Source organism: Tenrec ecaudatus, chromosome 10 (genome assembly GCF_050624435.1).
Source record: "Tenrec ecaudatus isolate mTenEca1 chromosome 10, mTenEca1.hap1, whole genome shotgun sequence".
In the NCBI taxonomy this organism is placed as follows: domain Eukaryota; kingdom Metazoa; phylum Chordata; class Mammalia; order Afrosoricida; family Tenrecidae; genus Tenrec; species Tenrec ecaudatus.
The window spans coordinates 76,017,325-76,039,695 of NC_134539.1; the positions used below are offsets into that span (position 1 = coordinate 76,017,325).

The 22,371-nt window shown below is 45.4% G+C and overlaps 1 protein-coding gene across 3 annotated transcripts in view; it reads right to left on the reverse strand.

The window, feature by feature from the left end:
• The window catches only part of NUP214 (nucleoporin 214), a 93,304-nt gene that overhangs the window by 58,784 nt on the left and 12,149 nt on the right, over positions 1-22,371 (reverse strand). For all 3 annotated transcript variants that reach the window (XM_075560621.1, XM_075560618.1, XM_075560619.1), the window contains exons 10-17: positions 21,215-21,341; positions 18,288-18,449; positions 11,912-12,380; positions 10,563-10,738; positions 7,448-7,542; positions 6,733-6,819; positions 6,388-6,537; positions 4,217-4,375 (exon numbers count right to left, since the gene is read on the reverse strand). In XM_075560621.1, the coding sequence (XP_075416736.1) occupies positions 4,217-4,375; positions 6,388-6,537; positions 6,733-6,819; positions 7,448-7,542; positions 10,563-10,738; positions 11,912-12,380; positions 18,288-18,449; positions 21,215-21,341 (1,425 nt within the window). The remainder of the gene's footprint in view (positions 1-4,216; positions 4,376-6,387; positions 6,538-6,732; positions 6,820-7,447; positions 7,543-10,562; positions 10,739-11,911; positions 12,381-18,287; positions 18,450-21,214; positions 21,342-22,371) is intronic.

Here is a 22,371-nt window from a genome sequence, read left to right on the forward strand (position 1 = left end):
TGATTCACAGAGCTCAAGAGCTGAAACACTTGCCAACCAGGCCTGGCAGCAGAGGCTGCAGGCAAAGCTGTCCTGATTGAAGAACTGCATCTTGAATTGTTCCTATTATTCCCCACTTGATCCTGATTCTGAATTAAAACTTTAGTCCCTAATATACACCATAATCATGAGGATGGTCTGTGTGTTTTGTGTAGCCATTGCAAACAGTTATCAAACCCAACAGAGCAGAGTGTCATCGGGGAGGGAACCCAGTTCGTGTTAAGAATTTGTGAGAAAGTTGGAAAGTGGAGGTATGTCTGCCCGCCACTTCATAGGTATCACCTGGGGCTGATGTTGATGGTAATTATCATCGTCCGCCTTCATTAATTTAGGGGTTCTACAAAGTCCCATCAACCAATGAGTGGATTAAAAAGCTGTGGTACAAACACACAATGGAGTACTATGCATCACTAAAAAAGCAGTGGTGAACGTATGAAGCTGCATAGGAGGAAATCACGCTAAGCGAAGCCGGCCAAGAACAAAAGGACAAGTACAACATAAGTCCACTGAGGTAAGCTTTAAAAAAAAAATGCAAAAGGGTCATAGGGAAAAAAGCTACTGTATACATACATTCCTGGGGTGAGGTCCAGGTAATATGGCAGGGACCAGACCAAATACAGGGATCCATATGGTAGACAATTAAAAAGGAGGTGGAGAAAGGGGAAAAAAAAAAGAAAAGAAATGGGTAGTGGGGGCACAGGGCACTAACCCACCCAAGGGGAGCGGGTATTGTTTATATCTCCACAGGGAAAGAGGGACCAGCCTTCAACCCAGTGCTCCAAGATGTGAAAGCAACATGCTGGCATGTAGTAGGGAACCAGTGGAGAGGTCTGAGGAGCCGGCCCCAACCCCAACTACTACGTGGACACGTGCCCCTCTCCCCAGAAGAATTTATTTCAAAGGATGGCATTGAATCTGCAGCTCCGGGAGAGGAACATATCTGATCGGAGCACACGGGGGAAGATAAAGGAGAAGGAGAGAGTGGAGCACATCCTGGCCCACCAGGCCTTGAGGACAATGTTACCAATTAGAGCAGTCAGTCCACAGAGAGGACCATATGGCCAGCCCCACTATAAGACATGACGTCCCTCACTGACCCATGGCCCTACAGGGGACAACACCGGAGACACAGTGTGGGAATTGCGCCCGATGATCCAGCCACACAAAGGCAAAAGACTAAGGGGGTGCAACAGAACAACAAGGGAACAGAGCAATGAGGTCCTCAGGGAATGCCCCAACATGGTGCCCCAACAGACTGGACTGGAAAACACTCCTAAAGGCCAATAAACAGGCCATGAACTAACTACAAGCTTTTCTTTCTTATTGTGTTCTGGTTTTCTTGGGTCATTGGTTTGTTGTTGTTTTGTTGTATATTGTTGCTTGGTTTTGTCTGTCTTGTTTTTGTGCATGTTATTATCTCTGCAGGTCTGTCTAAATAAGATGGGCTGGATAAACAATTGGAGGAGAAAACAACAGGACCGACAGTTCCGGGGGGGACATGGGAGAGGGGGAGGTGGGGGGAAAGGTAGTGGTGTTAACACATCCAGGGACAAGGGAACAAGTGATCCAAATCGGTGGTGAGGAGGGTGTAGACAGCCTGGTAGGGCGTGATAAAGGTTAATGTAACCAAGAGGAATTACTGAAACCCAAATGAAGACTGAGCATGATAGTGGGACAAGAGGAAAGTCAAAGGAAACAGAGGAAAGAGCTATGAGGCAAAGGGCATTTATAGAGGTCCAAACAAAGGTATGTACATATGAAAATATATTTATATATATGAGGATGGGGAAATAGATCTATGTGCATATATTTATAGGTTTAACATTAAGGTAGCAGAAAGACATTGGGCCTCTACTCAAGTACTCCCTCAATGCAAGAATACGTTCTTCTATTAAATTGGCATTACATGATGCTCACCATCCTGACACAACCGCTGAAGACAAAGTGGGTGAATAAGCAAATGTGGCGAAGCAAGCTGATGGTGCCCGGCTATCAAAAGATATAGCGTCTGGGGTCTTAATGGCTTGAAGGTAAACAAGCGGCCATCTAGGTCAGAAGCAACAAAGCCCACATGGTAAGAAGCACACCAGCCTGTGCAATCACGAGGTGTCAAAGGGATCAGGTATCAGGCATCATCAGAACAAAAAAATCTTATCATGTTGAATGAGGGGGAGAGTGCAGTGTGGAGACCCAAAGTCCATTTGTAGGCCACTGTACATCCCCTTACAGAAGGGTCTCGCGGAGGAGACAAGCCAGTCAGGGTGCGATGTAGCAACGGTGAAACATACAATTTTCCTCTAGTTCCTAAATGCTTCCCCTCCCCCACTATCATGATCCCAATTCTACCTTACAAATCTTGCTAGACCAGAGGATGTGCACTGGTACAAATAGGAACTGGAAATACAGGGAATCCAGGGCGGATGATCCCTTCAGGACCAGTGCTGAGAGTGGAGATACTGGGAACATAGAGGGTAGGGTAGAAAGGGGGAACCGATTACAAGGATCTACATGTGACCTCCTCCCTGGGGGACAGACAACAGAAAAGTGGGTGATGGAAGACGTCAGACAGGGCAAGATATGACAAAATAATAATTTATAAATGATCAAGGGTTTATGAGGGAGGGGGGAGCAATGAGGAGGGGTAAAAATGTTTTGAGAACGATGAAGGCAATGAATGTACAAATGTGCTTTACACAACTGATGTATGTATGGATTGTGATAAGAGTTGTGTGAGCCCCTAATAAAATGATTTTTTTAAATTTAGGGCTTCTGACACTGGCTGTCCTCTATTTCACCCCCCCAACATTTTCTACCAGCATAAACCAACCCTTCTTTTAAGATCCATCACAAAATATTTTTTCTGTGACTCATCTGTGGCCCCATCGTAAATCAGCTTATAGTTTATTTGGCTGATGCCCTTCATTACAGTTTTATGCTGAATCTCTGCCTGCTTGTAAGGAGTGTGCAGTACGGCGCAATAGTTAAGAGGGCAAACTCTGAAGTCAGACTGCCAAGGGCAAGGCTACAGTGCTCATTATTAGTAAATCTTGATTAGTTTCTATAGCGCAGTTTACTCAGCTACAAAGTAGGCATACATAAATACATGAAAAACCTCAGACCAGTTCTTTACTCACAATAAACACAAGTGCTACCCATTTACTATCTACTTTGTATGATCTGCAATGAAAGTGAGAGGCTGTCTTTCAAACAAAGGCACTTTCCTCCAAAAGCTTTCTGCTTTTCTCTTTCACCCAGAGCAGGTGAAAAAGCCACGGAGGAGGAAGAAAGTCTAAGTGGAATGCAAGACAGGACCTGTGTGTCCCCGGATGCCCAGCAGGCTAGTCGCCAGCACTCTCTTGCTACAAGGGTGAGCACTTTCAGTACAAGGGTTGCTGCACACAGCTGGGCTTCTTTAGCTCACCGCCAAGTTCACCAGCTCCAATGTCCACAGAGCCTGCAATCCCCCAGGGGAGGGGAGGTTCAGCACACTCACAGGCCACCACACCCTCGGCGAGAGGGTGGAAGATGACCCCACTAGCTACTTGAGGATCCATGAGGGTTTCCTGAGCCATAGGTTTGATTGATAACAATTGGGGTAAACTAAAATGGAAGAGAGGAAAAATTTCACTAAAACCGAGATTAAGAATAATTAGGATTTAGCAGGGAAAAACCAAACTACCTTTGCTCAAGTATGGCACAGAGGAAAAGACAGGTTCAAATTCTGGTGCCATTTGCACTAAGCAGTATCACCTTGGGCTAGCTAATTACGGTAGCTTATCAGACTCCATTTTTTATCTGCATGATTGGGTCAATAACCCTACCTTATAGACCAATCAACTGTAAAGACTAGAAGTAACACACATATATAAAAAAGAGTACCACTTCATACATAGTGCTTTTTGAATAATTATTCATAAATATCTTTTTCAATAAAGCTCTCCATCAACCTGCAAGTTTCATAAAGCATTTAACGGCATGGCAATAAGTAAACATCACATGGAAAAGTATACCCTTCTCTCTGCCACAGTGAAGCACCTCTGTGGAAAATGTGTAAATTATTAGCAGGAAATTAACAATTTCATGAAAGGGAGTGAATCCAACCACTCCCTAACAAAGGCTAGCACTTACTGTCTGGGTGTTTGCTTCTAAATATCTTTCTTTGGAATGATTCTCCTACCTGGAGCTGAGCTTCACTCTTGGGATCCAGTGGTTTCTTATAGAGTAAATGCAGATATCTAGAATCACAATTTCTTTCATTTTGTTCTCTGGCTTCTTCAACTCCAGCAAAGCCCTCAAGTAAAGTTGTTTTCAGTGTACTTATATCTCCATGAAGAGACTGAAAAAGGTTTAAGAAGGTGTTTACATAAAACACTGTATTTCCAAGAAATAAAACCTTTTTGTCTAAAAGCAGTGTTTCTCATATATTTAACATAGTAAACATGAACATACTTAATAATTATATGAAACAAAAGTAGAATGTCACTGTTTGAAAAGAAAGATACTAATGGTCTTTAAAATTTGTTTTTTTCATTAAAAAAAAAAAACGTAGTCTCATAGCAGAAAATAGACAAGGAGTGGCGAAAGCATCCATAATACTAATACACAAACACAATTCCGTCTTGTGCTAAACGGGAGACTTTGGACAAATGACTCCATCTGTTCAAGCCTCCATTCTGCACTTACAAACGGGAGATTGTAACACTACCCACCACACAGGGAGGTGTGGGGATTTAATGAGATAACATAGGTAATGTTTAGCCCACTGCCTGACAGCAAATACACAACTGATGTTTGATCTTTGTATGCTACGTGAGGGCTATGTAAAAAAAGTACTGCTACAAAATCATAGAAACCATCATTAAACAAGAATATCAAAATGTGAAGTTATTATATCTTGACACATCCTCGTCTAGGTCTATCGGCTTCTAAGGTGGCGTTTCCATCCCTTCACCGCTCCCCAGAGGCTAACTGACACCTCGCCGAAGCAGCAGATTGGTGCCCTCAAATCATGTTCCTTCTTAAGAGTTCTTCTCAGTTTAGGGAAAAAAGAAAGGTGAAGGGACAAGATGAGGGCTGTGGGGTCACCAGGGAAAAGGTTCCCAATCGAATCCCCGCAGGACCGCCCTGGCTGCCCATGAAGAAAGAGCAGGTGCACGCTCACGACGGAAAACAGTGTCTGTGGCACAACTTTCCTGGCCTGTTGCTCACCAAGGCAGCTTTCCATTTTCTGAACCTTTCCTCAAAACATGCTGCCCACCGCGACTGTCGTACGTCCTTCGAGAAAAGCTCTAAAGATTGTCTCTTGGGAATCCAAACACAATTACCATAAACTTTTGAAATGAGCCTTGAGTTTAGCTGTGAGGGAGAGATGTGGCAGCTTTGGAAATCCCGTGGGGCCACTGTACCCTGCTATGAGTCAGAACTGACTGAATGGCAAAAGGGTTGTGTAGCGTGTGCCAACTAGGTGGAAATTATTCTCATCCCATTTTATGGATGGAAAAAAAGGAAAAACTGAGTAGCTAGATTAACTTGCCCAAAGTCACATAATTTACTACCGTATATACTTGAGTATAAGCCGATCTGAGTATCAGCCAAGGCACTTAATTTTACAACAAAAAACGGCATTTAAAAATGTGCTGACAGTGTAGCAATGAAACTCACAACCTTCCTCTAGTTCTTAAACACTTCCTCCCCCCAACTATCATGATTCCAATTCTACCTTGCAAAACTGGTTAGACCAGAGGATGCACAGCGGTACAGATAGGAACTGGAAACACAGGGAATCCAGGACAGATGAACCCCTCAGGACCAGTGGTGAGAGTGGCGATACCGGGAGGGTGGAGGGAAGGGGATAGAAAGGGGAACCGATCACAAGGATCTACATATAACCTCCTCTCTGGGGGATGGGCAACAGAAAAGTGGGTGAAGGGAGACGCTGGGCAGTGTAACATAAGATAAAATAGTAATTTATAAATTATTAAGGATTCATGAGGGAGGGGGAGGAAAAAAAGGAAAATGAGGAGCTGATTCCAGGAACCCAAGCGGAAAGCGAATTTTGAGGATGAGGGCAACGAATGTATAAGTGTGCTTTACACAATTGATGTATGTATGGATTGTGATAAGAGTTGTATGAGCCCCAATAAAATGATTTTTTAAAATGTGCTGAAAAACTTGGCTTATACACAAGTATATATGGTACGCGCTGAAGGCAGAAGTTGAATTCAGGCATTCCTAGGTACATTAGGTATCGGTGGTCCTTTGAGAGAGATAAATTATAAATATGCACAAGGTATTAAAAATTTGTCTGAAATATAATTCAACTTAACCAAAATGTCAATAAACACAAACCTCCGTGGTTTCTTTAATCTCCAAAAGAAAGGTGTGCAAGTCATCGGACTCTGTTCGCAGCAGCTTCATCTCCTCTGGAGTGCCCACTTGGAAGCAGGCTGTGGTGGTTCGTGCTTTCAGTTCTTCCAGCTCCTTCTGAAAGTGCGCAATCTGTAGAATCCACACGTGAATGAACAACCCGTTAGTCTCGATAGCTGAGCAGGACGGTCACCCCCCTAGACACGGTTGTCACACTGACCCCTGGGACAGAACAAGTGTCAATGCTAGGACGTGGGGGCCATAAAGAATCCGCACTCAGACTCATGAGAGCCACTTCTGAAAAGCAGCTGCAGAGAACACATTTACCTCCTCCCCAATTCCAGCCAGCAAGGGATCGGAGTCTTTCCACGGAGGGCCCTGCGTTTCTGAGACTGCAGGCTGAAGTAATTTCACCTGGAATGGAAGGCAGGTTTAAAAGTGTGTCCTGTACCGGCAGGGACTGGCAGGGCAATGGCACGCTCATGATACATTCTTTGGAACACCTTTTTACTAGGTACCCACTTTGCACTGGCACATTCTAGACGCCGAGACAGTGCTGTACAACCGATATGGACCCTACTTTCCTCGACTGCATCGTCCACTAAGAGGGGACCCAGCAAGGAAGCCAAGCTGTCACTTCACTGCAGGTGGTGGCACTGACACGTGCGCACACACGCGCTCAACAGAACATAAAAAGAGTGACCAGGAGCACTGCTTCAGTGAGAGGGAGAAGGTTTCTCCCCGAGGGGGACAAAGCGAGGAAGGTCTGTGAAAGAAATCTCATGCTACCAGAATCTCAGACACGAAGGGCATAGAACCAACTGGCTAGCATCATAGTAAGTTCAGAGAGCTGAAGGAAGCCTCTAAAAGACTTTAAGCTGGAGATTAAAGCTGTCTAGATGTACACATTGTTTGGTGTTTCACACAGTTCCAAATACTGTATCTAAATTCTAAGTAAGTCATGAACACCCATCTTGTATATATCTACATTTGGGGCAATAACTTCACAACCATGAGAGGCGTGAGCTGAATTTAAACTCACCTGGGAGGGACCTGTCTTTGCCAGTGGAGGTGTGGTCCTGGGTGACTTCTGTACCATTGAGGATGCTGGGCTGGGGCTGCCCTGCGTGGGTCGCCCTGTAGAAGAAACCAGTCAAAACAGATCACCCATTACTGATGGCCTTTCCCCACCTCTTAGAAACCCACTGATTGTGCCTGGACCTGCTTCATGATCTGTGTAATCAAGAGCAGGGTCCATAATGTGTTAGCGTCGGCTCCAAGACAACTGAGAATCACAAGTTCGGTTTTTAAATGTGAAGCCTTCACATAAAGCAGACCCAACAGGAACCTCTGGTTTCCAGTTCCCTGTATCGCTGCTCAGAGACCAGAGCTGGCCATCTGGCCCATCCTCCCTCCCCCAGAGGCTCCGAAGACAACACTAGGCACTGGGAGACTACATTTTAAAACCACTAGATGAATAATCCGCATCACCCCCGATTACCCCGTGGTCCTCAGGACTTCCCTGGAAGCCTCTCAGTAAGTCTCACCGTACTGTGTATTAAAATCACCTGGGGAGCTTTTTAAACTCTCCACCAACAAAGTCATACCAATACTATGAAAATGAGCCCAGTAAGCTATGCAATGGGCTGAGAACTCTAAGGTCGGCAGTCCAAGCCTGCAGTCACTTCAAGGGAGAAAGATGAGGCTGGTTGCTCCCATCAAAATGTATCGTCTCAGAGCCCTCAGAAGCAGTTCTACTCTGTCCTAGCAGAGCCAGCACCAACTCTATGGCGGTGGGTTTGGTTTGTCTGGGTGAACCCTCACTTCCCAAATCTGATGAAATACTTATGAGTGAATCGGCTCCCTCAATAATTCCATAGCTCAACTGGGCTGGAGATCCAATCATCTAAGCCCATCCGCAACAAAGGCAACGAGGGTGACAGGAGGGCTGAGCAGTGGGAAGTAGAGATTAAAGTTTTATGTCCCAGACAGCCAAGAGATATAAAAACACTAAGGCAATCCTAAATTTGGAGGGGTGGGGGGGAGGTCAATGCTTCTGAATTTGGGGGCGAGGGGGGGGGAGTTTGAAGCAAATGGTAAGCCTGGGAATGAAGACATTGTGATAAATTCTACAAGGCAGCTTTTTCTCTTGGGTGACAAGAGACGAGCTCTGGAATTTCACAATGTTTGCTCAGAATTTACCAAAACAGTGCTTGACAGTCAAAACACCAAACACCCACCCGAAAAGCCCAGGCTAGCCTGGTACTGTCTCTGGCATTCAGGGAAATAACCCACTTGACCCAATGAGCACCTAGGTCAGCACAGAGGGACGCACGCGCTCCGGATGGGAGGCACATGGTCTACGGGGCAGCCCTGACACACAGGCTTAACTCCATCTCACCACGTGCCAACAAGGACCTCCAAACCGAGGGGCAGAGACAGCCCCAAACTACTGGTCTGACCTCTTTTAAAAAGTCTGTATGTGTGTCTGTGTGTTGGGAGGAGGGAGGGACTAGAGAAATGTTTTAGATGAAAGGAGACAAAACTAGATAAAGGCCAAAATGAGAAATTTTCCCCCCAATTACCATGATCCCAATTCTACCTTGCGGACCTGGTTAGACCAGAGGATGCACAGCGGTGCAGTAGGGATCTAGAAACACAACACCGGGAGGGAAGGGGGTGTAGGAAGGGAGAAACAATCTTGGGGATCTATGTGTAACCTCCTCTCTGGGGGATGGGCAACAGGAAGGTGGGTGAGGGGAGACGCTGGACAGTGTAAGATAATAATTTATAAATTATTAAGGGTTCAGGGGGGAGGGAGGAGCGGGGAGGGAGGGGGAGGGAAAAAAAGGAAAATGAGCTGATTCCAGGAACCCAAGTGGAAGGCAAATTTTGAGAATGACGAGGGCAGCAAATGTATAAGGGTGCTTTGCTCAATTGATGTATGTATGGACTGTGATAAGAGTTGTATAAGCCCCAATAAAATGATTTATTTTTTAAAAAAGAGAGAAATATTGAATCACCTATAGCGATCTACGTTACTGTGAAATTTTCCAAGCAAATTGTGTCCTCCTTTTTAGGAGAACTACACGGAAGTATTTAAAGGTTGTTTCATGATATCTGCATTTAATTCACAAAGGCTTCAAAGGAAAACTACATAAAGAGATAAAGCAAATGGTGCAAAATGTTCCAACTGTTGAACTAAGCGAAGGGTATTAAAAAGGGAACGCAAACCCCTTCGCATCGATGTGGACCCATCTCAACCCATGTGACCGAGTGGAGTGGTTCCGAAGGGTTTCCAAGGCTGCACGCTTCTCAGAAGCAGGCTGTCACCGCGTTCTCCCACACAACAGCTGGTGGGTTTGAACCACCAACCTGACAGCAACTGAATGCTGAACCACTGCATCACTAAGGCTCATCTACGTATGAAGTGGTTGGCTATTAAACCCCACGCCCAAAGAAATAGACAGTGCGGTTGTTTCTTAGATGCCAGGATGGTCAGAATTCATCTCATATCGTTTTGACACGTTACAGCAGAGACCGTCGCTGGACGTGAACAACAGACTGGATCAAGTAGAGGGTCGGCAGAACAGAAGCTCTCTGAAGGGAGCATGGATGGACGCTGGCTGCAACCATGAGCTCACACGGCTGCAACCATGAGCTCACAATCCTGAGGATGGTCCAGGACTGGGCAGAATTTCAATGGGTGACTAAGAGGTGGAGATGTCTCTGTGGCACGTGACCACCACAATAAACCAAATATGTATCACCAGTTATAATTATTATTTCCATGTCTGGTACTTATTTGATAGTCTTTTTGTACAGACTGTGAAAACAGAAATATGGTGCCCAGAGGCAATCCGGATTAATCACTGCAAAACTTTTTCCTTTCAATGAATAGTTTCAACTGCCCTTCACGCAGAGCAGCTGTATCTGCAAGTAGTGAATGAGCCACCAGTCCCCTCCTGTGAATCGCCATTGCCTTGCACTGTGTGTGGAATGTCAGGGAGGCCAGCAAGGATTTGGCGGTCATTCCCATGATCTGGGAGCAAGGAGACACTCTCGCCTCACTATGCTGGCTAGAGTCTCTACTTTGAAGCCAGTCACCTGCTCCCTGAGGGAGGGTTCAGCTCTAAAAGGGTTGCTGAAAAGCATACCTGCTGCTGAGGAAGAGCTGGGAGACTTGAATGCCAGGGAACTGTGTGGTGCTGAGACTGGCGTGGGGTGGCTGAGGGGCCCAGGAGCCCCTGGCTTGGAGGCAGGCGAGAACGGCAGCATCAAGGGTGTGCTCTGGGAGCTAGTAACAGGAGCAGAGGCAGATGCAGCAGAGAACCTGAAAACGGCAGCCAAGGACGCATCATCAGAACAGTCTGCAAGAAGAATCTTTCACTCAGGTCACGGGCAAAGCCAACCTGGGGAACTACCACCCAGCACTGTCTGCTTCATGAAACGCAACTTCTCAGACATCATCCCGAAGGGCAACATTTATCTTACTGCCTGCTTGTTTAGGAATGAACGATTCAACTTAGAGATCAGACGAATACCTAACAGGTAGATGGAACAGAGCTGACCATGATGTGTGCAGTTGAATCAACTACAACTCACAGCAAGCCTATGACACAGAGTGGAGCTGGGCCGTAGTTTCCTGGATATAACCACCATCTTTACAGGAGCAGATGGTCACGTTCTTTTCCGTGCAGAGCAGCTGGCAGTGAGTGCTTTAACCGCAGTATCACTAGGGCTTTTTATTTACCACGACAGGAAATACAGCCACTCCCACGGTACACACTGATACTCATATGCACAGGCAGGGCAATAGGCTGGTACTGTTTACACTCGGGGCTATCTTGGTAAGTGTTACAGAATAAAGGGGATTACTTCCAACAGAAGCTTCCATTCTCTCGGGTAGAATACAGTTAGCAGATGCAGAGGTAAATAAATACTGATCAAGTGAGGAGGCTGGACCCAGATCTAGAGGAAACTGTGCACTGTGCAAACAAGCTTGGATTGTTAGCAGTGAAAAGGCAGTGGAGACAAGCGGGAGAGTGACCTGATGTTGTGTGTGTTTCGCAAGAGCACTTTGAAGGCTGGGTAGAAAATGGTTTAGACTCAGTAGACATTAAAGGCATGCTAAGACTATAAGCATTCATTTCCTTAAAGATGTATTCTGTTAATTCCTTTAAAAATAAAAAATTTTAAAGCAAAAACCTTTCACATTTGTAATCTGAAAAAGCTAAGCAAATATTTACATATAAATATCTAATAACAAGTTTTAAAATTCTACTGAACAAACTCTTTTAGACGCCAACCACTGACAAAATGCGAACCCTTTCTGGTGTTTGAACGCTTACCTTTGACAAGGATTATTTGAGCAGACAGACAAACAGACAGTGAGAGACTATGGTCATGGCAACTCCCCCTCCCCCCCGCCCCGAGTGAATAACATGGAATCCTTCTACTCAATCTCCCAAAGAAGCATGCCTCCCTTCCCCACTAAGTCACTTACTTTTCACTCAGGTTGAGTTTGACTGCAGGGGCTGAAGACAGGAAGGACGGTGTCACTGCAGTGTTTGGTGCGGGCAGAGCTGGCCCTGGTGTGCTTTCCTGGGAAGGTTTAAAACTTGATGACCCAAAAGCGAACATGGATGGTGCTGCAGGGTACGTCCCAGGGGTGGGGCCAATCGGGGTCTTAGGAGGCGGAGCAAAGGAGAAATTTGATGTGCTGGAGCCCAGGGTGAGTTTGGGATGATCTGAAGGGGTGGAATACGGCGGCGGCTCCCCAGGGACGGAACTAGATGACTTCAAGGATGATGAGCCAAAGGAGAACACAGCAGGGGCTCCAACCACAGAGGGCAAAGAGAAGGTGCAGGTGGGAGCAATGGGCAATGCCGATGGAAGAGGAGCAGGAGCAGGAGCTGCTGGTGCCTCAATGTTCTGTGGGGCTTGAGAGGAGGTTGGAGTCGTGGGGGTGCTTCCTGCAATGAAAAAGATAAAGGAACAACTGGAACAGTGGTAGTCATACAGCAGACAACAGAAAGCAAGGAGAGGGTCTACGGTGGGAAACAGCTACACATGCTTCAAAAATTAAATACCCACAGGGACACTGTGATCGTGGACTTTGCAGGGCTACAATTCCATGATAAACCCCTCCAAAACACACTCTGTACAGGGCTTGAGACTCAATCTTCATGGGAACAGCCAGCCTCATCTTTCTCTTTTACAGCGGCTGGTGTGCTTGAACCACCCAGCTTGTCCAATGTCTAATCTCTTGCGCCACCACATTTCTTATTTCTCCACCGAGTAGGAGAAAGGCAGGGCTTTCTACTCCGTTAACAGTTACAGCCTTGGACACTCAGAGTCAGTTCTACCCGGTCCTACACGGTTGCTATGAGGCATCAGTGAGTTTTACGGGAGTGGGAAGCCTTGCCTGTCTCCCTCAGAGTGGCTGCGGGCCTTGTGGTTCGCAGCCCAACTTGTATTCACTATGCAACCAGGCATCTTTATTCCAGGCTAGGACATACAAAAGCAGCTGACTACAGACGAGTTATAAAGGTATGCAAACACCTCACAAGTGAACCAGGAGATATCACAATAAACACTGAACTTGTTGAGTCCGCATCTCTGCCTATATACAATGAAGGGAGACACTGCCCAGCCGGGCCCCATCCTCACAATTGTTCGGTTTCAGCCATTATGTCAATCCATCTCACCGAGTAGCTCCACTCAGCCTCAGCCAAGCAACGTCCTTCTCCAAGCAGTGACCTCTCCTGTAAACATAGCCAAAGTCCACAGGATAGCCTCGCTCTGCTCCATTCCAGAGCACGCTGCTGCTGTACGCTTCTGCACCGCCTTTCCTGTCGTCAACCAGGCAGCGTGGCCTTGTGTGAACTGCCTCGCGGTCTGTGCAGATTCTGCATGAGCACAACGAAGGGCTATAGAACTCCTAGTCTTCTTCATGTTGCCCATCGCTTATGATCCAGTCCAACGCGCGACTGTGTCCTCTCCCTGCCCCCACAGCCCCCGCCTGCCCTGACTTTACTCTGAAATGTTCTGTTCAGCTTTGACGTCATCATTTCGTCCATTTACTTTAGCTACTCTACCTCCAAGAGGAGTTTCTGAAGCTCTTCCTACAACCACTTCGGTCTTTTCTTTCTAGAATTAATGACCTTTGGCTTTCTTCATGTATGCTGACCTTAATGTCACCGCACAGCTCCTCAGGTAAACTAGTCATTAGTGTTTCCACTGCTTCAAATACGTTCTCGAGAGGTTCGCGAAAACTCAGCTGTGCATTAACTCTCCCGGACTCACTTTGTCTCCAGCTTCAACTGGTGAACTGCCTATGAGCAACTGATGCTGTCACAGCCAACCTCGGACCTTGTTTTGGCTGATATGAAGCCTCTCTATTGTCTCTTCCCACAGACACAGTCAAGTTGATTGCTGTACAGTCCACCTAGTGAAGTCCAAGGGTATAGTCACTGTTGACACGTGGGAAAAGGTATTTGCAATGGCACACACATTGGTCTTGCAAAATTCTATTAACGTGGTCTCCAGCATGGTTTCTGTCAGCAAGGCCGTATTTTTAAACTACCGATCCTTCGACACTGTTTCCAATGTTAGCATCCCAACGACCAGTAATTAGCAATGCATCTTGATTCCATGTCTAATCACTTTCACACTCAAGAACTTGGTAAAATTCCTCATATTTCTTCATCATTGGCTTGAATGGTTGGTGCACGAATTAGAATAGCAGTTGTATTGACTGTTCTTCCTCGCAGGCATATAGCTATTATCCAATCAGCCAGCATGTACTTCAAGATGGATCTTGAAATATTCTGTTTGATGATGAAAGCAACCTCACCCTCTTGAATCTGTCATTGGCGGCAGAGTAAACCACAGCTGCCTGAATCAAAATGGCTACTGCCAGTCCCTTTCGGCTCAATAATACCTAGAATAGCAATCTTTATGCGACCCATTTTATTTTTGATGACCTTCAAGTTTCCTAGATTTCTGTTTTGTACGTTCTGTGTTTCAACGATTAAAGTGTGCAGCTAAAAGGAACACGTTTGCAGCTGCTTTCGGACTCTGAGGCATGCAGATGAAGGCCCCGAAAGCTCCGGCCAGGCCCAGCACCAAGGCCCACTCTCTGCGAGGCGGCAGCTCCTCTCCAGGTCTGTCCCGAGTGCGTGCCCACTGGAGGGGCTCATCTGCAGGCCCTGGGTCAGACAACAGTCTACGGCTATTCGCGTGGTTTTCCCTCTTCCTCCTTCTAAGTCTGGTGTTAATATACTACAGTAGCACAGAAATCTGCTCCTCACAGGTGACTGCTGGCATTTAAAAGCTCCAGCACCACACAGCCCGCTACCAAGCAGAGTGCAGGACAGAGCTGCACCACAGGGCGAACACTCGTAAACATTGAGGTCAAAATACTGCAGGAGTCTAATAAATAGAAGCTGGAAACCTAATCCACAGGAAGTTAATATCCTGTCCTGCTAATGAAACGAAAATTTAAATGAAACATATTTTCGATCCTCTAAGTTACCAAAACACACACGCACACACTTTAATGTTTGAAAAGGTAAAAATGAATCTCAAACTTTTTATAACTGGAGGTTATCTAATTCAACAGGGGCATTTTTTAGAGAAAATATTTTGTGTCTGTCTCACCAACCCTAAAAAAATGGATGCAGTAATCTCAATTCTAAGAAGGTCTATGAAAACATACTAAAAGATGAAAAAGATAATAGCACAAAAACAGTTTATACAGCGCAAAATAAAAATTATTCAATGGAACAGTAAACGGTAATTCTTTTAAATGAGTCATGCAAGACTATAGAAGAACCTCAAAAATATTATAATGCAAGTTTAAAAGCAGCTACCATGATGTACAATTACAATTACACAGGAGATCTTTGTCATGCGCACTGCAACTGAGTATTCCAAAAGCATGTTTCAAGATTTTTTATTCCCTAACCTTTCTATAATGCAAACACATTCATTCTCTAAATGAAGTAAGAAAATAAGAAAGGAACATTTTTGTATCAATGTATTGTATATTTACATTTGTGGGTCCTGGTTCTTACAAATTAGATGAGAGTATAACTTCTTAAAAGATTCTGTTTGCGGCCATCTAGCTCAGAAGCAAAAAAGCCCACATGGAAGCACACTAGCCTGCAAGATCATGAGGTGCTGAAGGGAAGGGATCAGGTATCAGGCATCAGGCATCAAAGAACAAAAAATCATATCATATCATTGTGTGCTTATCTCCCTGAAATGATCGCTGAAGACAAATGGATGCATAAGCAAATGTGAAGAAAGCTGATGGTGCCCAGCTATCAAAAGATATAGCGTCTGGGGTCTTAAAGGCTTGAAGGTAAACAAGTGACCATCTAGCTCAGAAGCAACAGCAACGAAGCCCACATGGAAGAAGCACACCAGCCTGGGCAATCACGAGGTATCAAAGGGATCAGGTATCAGGCATCAGATAAAAAAATCTTACCATAGTGAATGAGGTGGGGAGTACAGAGTGGAGACCCACAGCCCAATTGTAGGTAAATGGACATCCCCTTACAAGTAGGGTCGCAGGGAGGAAACGAGCCACTCAGAGTGCAGTGTAGCAACGATGAAACATGCAACTTTCCTCTAGTTCCTAAATGCTTCCTCCTACCCCCGCCCCCACTATCATGATCCCAACTCTACCTTACAAATATGGCTAGACTAGAGGATGCACACTGGTACAGATAGGAACTGGAAACACAGGGAATCCAGGGTGGATGATCCCTTCAGGACCAGTGGTGAGAGCGGCGATACTGGGAGGGGGAAGGGAGGGTGGAGTGGAAAAGGAAAATAGATTACAAGGACCTACATATAACCTTCTCCCTGGGGGACGGAAAACGGAAAAATGGGTGAAGGGAGATGTCGGACACTGTAAGACATGACAAAATAATAATTTATAAATTATCAAGGGTCATGAGGGAGGGGGAAGTGGGGAGGGGAAAAAATGAGGAGCTGATGTCAGGGGCTTAAGTGGAGAGCAAATGTTTTGAGAATGATGAGGGCAATGAATGTACAAATGTGCATTACACAATTGATGTATATATGGATTGTGATAAGAGTTGTATGAGTCCTTAATGAAATGATTTAAAAATATATAATATAAAAGTTTTATAATAAAGCTATAGTAGAAAATTTGAAAAAAATACATTCTATGTTTAAAGCAATGAAATATTTAGTATAAAAATTGAAAACACCACTTTCTGCAAACAGAATTTTAAGTAAATTGTCACTGTTCAAAAAGAGAAATATTAATGAAATTATAGAATGTAAAACCATATAATGCCCTTAAAAACTATAAACCTTACTTTTATTTATTAATTTGAACATACATAAATCATTCCAAATTGACATAAAAGTTTCTAAATGCTTACATTCAATCTCTATGGTCATCATCGATGATAAACAGTTAATGCTTTGGCTTTGGTCCACAGACCACATCCCGTGCACACTAATTTCATTTACTTTATTGTGATTGATACACAACAAAACATATACCAATTTCTGCCTGTACAACTTAATGGCGTCAGTTACCTTCTTCAAGTGGTGCAACCAATCTTACGTCCTTTTCCTCCTTCAGAGTTGTTTCTCCCCTAGTCACAGAAACGCCACAACGCACCCCGATTCAGTGCCATCGAGTCGATGCCAACTCATAAACAACCCTGTAAGACTGGGTAGAACCGCCCTCCAGGGTCTCCGAGACTGTAACGCTTTAGAAGAGCAGAAAGCCCTGTCTTTCTCCCATGGAGCAAGCAACTGGTGGTTTCGAACTGTTGACCATGCCGCTAGCAGCCCACCACACTCTTCTCTAAGTGCCTACCTCATCTTCTGAGTGGCTTTCGTCAATCTGATACCCACAGATAGCTTACGATGTCTTTTAAAGTTTTATTTTATCTCTTTCAAGGAGATCAGCAGGGCCACTTGGAAAAAAGATTAGTATTTATATGTGTGCATTTATGTGCAAGAAAACCATGTGCCAAAATATGACCTGTAGATATTTCTGGATTTTGTGGTGCTAATTTCTCTCCTAAAAAACAAAAGAAAAAGCAAACCTAAACACCACTATAAAACATAAACAAAAATAGAAAATCCTCAGGCCCCTTGCCCTCTGAAAGTCACTTTACTATCTACCTGTTATGTATTTTCTATGTCTAGAAATATTTATTTTTTTCCTCACACATAAGGATTACACAGTATATACCTTTACACATTATGCCCTATTAACTCTCCTTGTCAACGGCATTTTTAATAGTTCTATGACATCTCAGTCTATAAATGTAAAACCATTTAATTAGCCTAAATCTCATGATTAAGTACCATGTCTGTAGGATTCTGATATAATATATGGCAGGCATCCTCAAACTACAGTCCGTGGGCCACATGTGGCCTACCGAGGACATTTATCTGGCCCGCCAGGTGTTTTTGCCCCATTTGTTTTTTTACTTCAAAATAAGGTATGTCCAGTGTGCATAGGAAATTGTTCATAGTTTTTTTTAAAAAACTATAGCCCAGCCCTCCGAGTCTGAGGGACAGTGAACTGGCTCCCTGTTGAAAAAGTTTAAGGACCCCTGATATATGATCTTATAGGACAATTTATTGATAAATTATCAGAAAGAATCCATCTGGCTGCCCTTCATTTTCTGCTAACCCGTTGTGAAGTAAAGACTGTTGGGGAAGGAAAGCAGTCAGGTGTGGGTATGTGTGGGTATGTGTGCTTAGGGTAAGAGCACTCCTTGCTTTATTAAGGGAGCCAGGTCAGACGATGGGAAGCCCTGGGCACTTCTGGACAAGCCAAAGGCAATCCCGTCCTGCCAAAGCATGCAGTCACATACCTGATGACCTGGTCTGTCGTTCCCCTTCTAAGGAGAGCTGCTCAGGCGACCTGATGAGGGATCGAATGCCAGGATTTTGATTGATCATATAAAATGGGCAGAGCACCCCGTCTGTTGAAAGTAACATAAGAACTGGAGCCGGAGGGAGAGTCTTTTCATCATCTGAAAAAGAGGAGTGAAAAAGGTGATAAAAGCAGACAGTCAAGTTAACTTAAGGACACGGGAAGACTGCCCAGACAAAGAAGGGGGCTTGATGGACTCATCTCCATAGCAGATCGTGAGCTCATTCTGATTCGGGGCTGAGCGGGCTTTTGCGCACCAACTATGTACAGCGTGGTTGCCACCACCAGATCACCACTAGTCATGTTAAGCTTGCAGTAGCCATGACTCTCCCAGGCTCCCTCGGTTCTTATTTTTGTACTAAAGCAACATAGCTTGATTCCTATCCTGGTGCGAGGAATTCTGAGCCTATCTTCTGTCTGCTGAGACACTCCTACGACTAAACTGCACAGGCCCAGACACAAAGACAGCAGTCACGTGATTCTGTATTTATTCACAGCAGAATCACACGTTTTGCTTTTTTGTATATAAGATTTCAAGAGAACCAAAGGAAATCAACGTCTCTGTTTTGAATCGTGAAAACTGATCGGAGCAAATACTCCTGTCTAAGCAGGGCAAGGACAAGAAACTTCACGGTGTCTGTCAGAACGCCTTCTTGAAGCCAACGCGTCCAGGGCAGATCACCAGCATTTCTCCCGTTGTGCTTTTACCTGCCCCTACTGCAGTGCGGTGAGATGCTAGACGTACGCTAGATCTTAAGGCCCATGCTCCAGGTCTGCACTTTGTTGTAATTCAGGCCTGCAAACCAAGTATTGGCATGCGGCACCTTTCTCTGATTAGGGCATTAAAGAATTCTTTTTAGAGAACACATTTCTGGCAAAGCTGTGGAGAAACAGACACTATTCCAGGTATGCAAAATGGTACAAGCCAGGCGCAGGGAAGATATAGCAACTACATGTGCATGGTGCCCTTGACTCAGCCATTTCATGTCCAGAAACTCATCCTGAGGCTGCACCTGCCCAGTTACAAAATAAACAAGGCCACAGTGCCGTTATTTTACTTGTGACTGTGAAAATAACCTCTACACTCGTGCACAGAAGACTAGTGAGTTACAGCGTAACACTCCCATGCAACAGGCCTATGGTGCTCTTAGGAAGAAAGCAGCAGGTCTCTACTGCGTTGTGGAGTTGACTCCCATCCTGGAAACACTGATGAATGCAAAAACCGAGCAGCGCAAACAGACACGCACAGCATGTCTTGCGTACAACTCACTGTCGAGTTGATGCCAACTCAGAGAGCCTATAGGACAGAGGAGAACAGTCCCTGTGGGTTTCCAAGACTAACTTTTTATAGGAGTGCAAAGTCTCATCTTTTGCCCCGGGAGCTGCTGGTGATTTCGAACAGCTGACCTTGTTGGTAGCAGTCCAATGTGTAACCACCATGCCAGCCGGGCTCCTTACAAAGGAGGAAGGTACCGAACAAGACTTCAATAAGGTGATGGGAAAACAGCAGTTATCTTTTGAATCCATTTTTGCATGAAGTTTCCCTCTCAAATATGAGTATCTGCTTATTTCCGTCCCATCCCCCACAGCACAAAGATAGATAAACCACAAATAAAATAACTGCCTATGAGGAGGCCTGGGAAGAGGGGGAGAGGCAGGGCGGGGGGGGGGGGACGTGTCTCGAGTGCACATTCCTAGGATTTCTACTTTTAATCACATGTGAACATTTTGTAAGAAGCCCTGGTGGTGCTGTCGAGTACGCTAAATGCAAGGTCAGTGGTTCAAGACCACAAGCCACTCAGAGAGAAGGATGAGGCTGTCTGCTCCCATCAAGATTTACAATCTTGGAAACGCTATGGAGCAGTTCTGCTGTCCTGTAAGGTTGCTAAGAGTCAGAATTGACTTGATGGCAGTGGGTCTGGGTTTTCATTGGTAATATTTTATATACTCCAAAAAATAAATGCAAGCCAGAGGTTCACACACCAATCCCAACTTACTGCTGTCGAGTCATTCTGGCACACAGTGCCCTGTCCAAGGCTATAAATCACTCATCTTTCTCCTGGCTGGTGTGCCCAAACTGCTGGCCCAGTGGTTGCACCCAGTGTGTATGTAGCCCAGCATGCCACCAAGGCCCCTTAGTATATGTATGTCCACTTGATAGCAAACCAGGCACTGCCTTAGTCAACTCTGGTCACAGTGGTCCTACAAGAGAAGGAAGAACTGCCCGTGTGGGGTTGAGAACCTCTGAGAAAGCCTCGTCTTTCTCCTCAGGAGCAGCCGGTGGTTTCAACCTGCTGGCCTCGTGTGTAAACACTACGCCACCAGGGCTCCTTAGCTTCTCGGTAAGTAGGAAGAAACCACATCTGATGGACAGAGGGCTAGGTCACAAAGCAAGGGTAACTGTTCATGGCAGTGAGTATACGGGTGTCCAATGAGGAATTCTTTCAACACTCCTGCATCTTTGAAATTTTCATCCCAAAATGCTAGGAGCATGTTTGAGTCTTCAGAGGTCAGCACAGGTCTCTATTTCTAGACCAGAGCTTGTCAGTTCCAAGGTGAGACGGCCCCTGTAGTTAAAAATGGAAGAGTCCCTGCTCCAAGTTTCACGTTTCATATCTCAACATATTCTCAAGCACACATATCCAGAGAGAGAAATATGGATGGGCTGTGCCTGGCCTTGGTCTCAGCAATGAGTACCAGATTAAATTAGGTTCAGTGTCTCTAGCCTTCTCCAACTACAAGGGGATGACTAGAGGTTGGAAGTGCTCAGCTTCGAGTAGTTGTCATGAACACATGTAAGTGGCGTTTTGAAATCAACCAGCAGAGGAAAGCCTATTTCTGCCCTAGACATCAGGCTACACTTACTGATGGTAATCTCCATTTGGTTCGTATAGTCGATGGCAACGCCCACGGGCAAGGAGTCTTCACTCTTGTCGGTCACAGGCAGTTCCGCTCGACTAGAATCCTCTAGAAGCCAAGATTCCCAGTTAACCTAAAAAGGGGGCAGGAAATGCCAGTTTGCTTAGTTTGCATCAGTGCATCCGAGCAGGAAGGAGGAAAAGAAGCCACACTGTGTGTGGAAGGCGCGAGGCTTGGAGGCCTGGGGAAACAGTCTCACTCATGCACACTCCAGCAGGCAAGGGTTTAGTTTCCAAATTAACTAATCTGTTCGTGGTGAACCAAGTCCCTACCTTATGAATCGATTACCATGACTGTGAACTTTTTCTGAGTTACCGCCCACCACAACCAGGGCTGATTGCTAACACAGGGGCAAATCCCCGAGCTGTGCTAAGGCAGCCAATCAGTCGGTCCAGGTGCCTAGATATTGAGGGTCAGGACCAAGGCGCTCAATCCATCTCTGCCAGGGTCTTGAACAGAGAAGACTGAGTAGCTGGGTCAGATGTCCTGCGCTTGCTCGTCAGAAACAGAAGGTGACCCAAGCTCTTGGAGACAACTCCTCCAGGGCAGCCTTTCTGCCTTTGGATTCCTTGAGCAAACCCTTAGTCTTTCCAGGAAACCACCCTTTGCTCACGCTTGGTTAGGCGGTCTATTTACCAGTAAAGGACTCCCAAATAAAGAAAAACATACCACACTTTTCTCACTTTCAGTAAAAGTGGACGGCAAGAATCAAAGAGGAACTGTCCCGGCATGTAACAAAGGAGGGAGAAGAGTGGTTCGGGAAAGGGACCATAAACACACTACAAGATTTGGTTATGAGCGTCTATCACTCACACATGGGGGACCGTCAGGGATCCCTGCTACCGAACCGCAAGAACCTGTACCACACAGCAGTATCAAAATGTGAAACTACTGTTTCTCAGCATCGCCCCCATCTAGCAGGTCTACAACTTCCCGACAGCAGCATTTCTATCTACTCTGTCTTTTAACAACGAGGGCAATTTGGGCATCCTAGAGGGACTAGAACTGTGCTCTTGAATGTTCTTTGAATTTGGAGCACAAATGTATGCGGGGACAAGATCAGGGTTTGATTGTAGACAGGGCAAGGTTTCCCAGTGAACTTC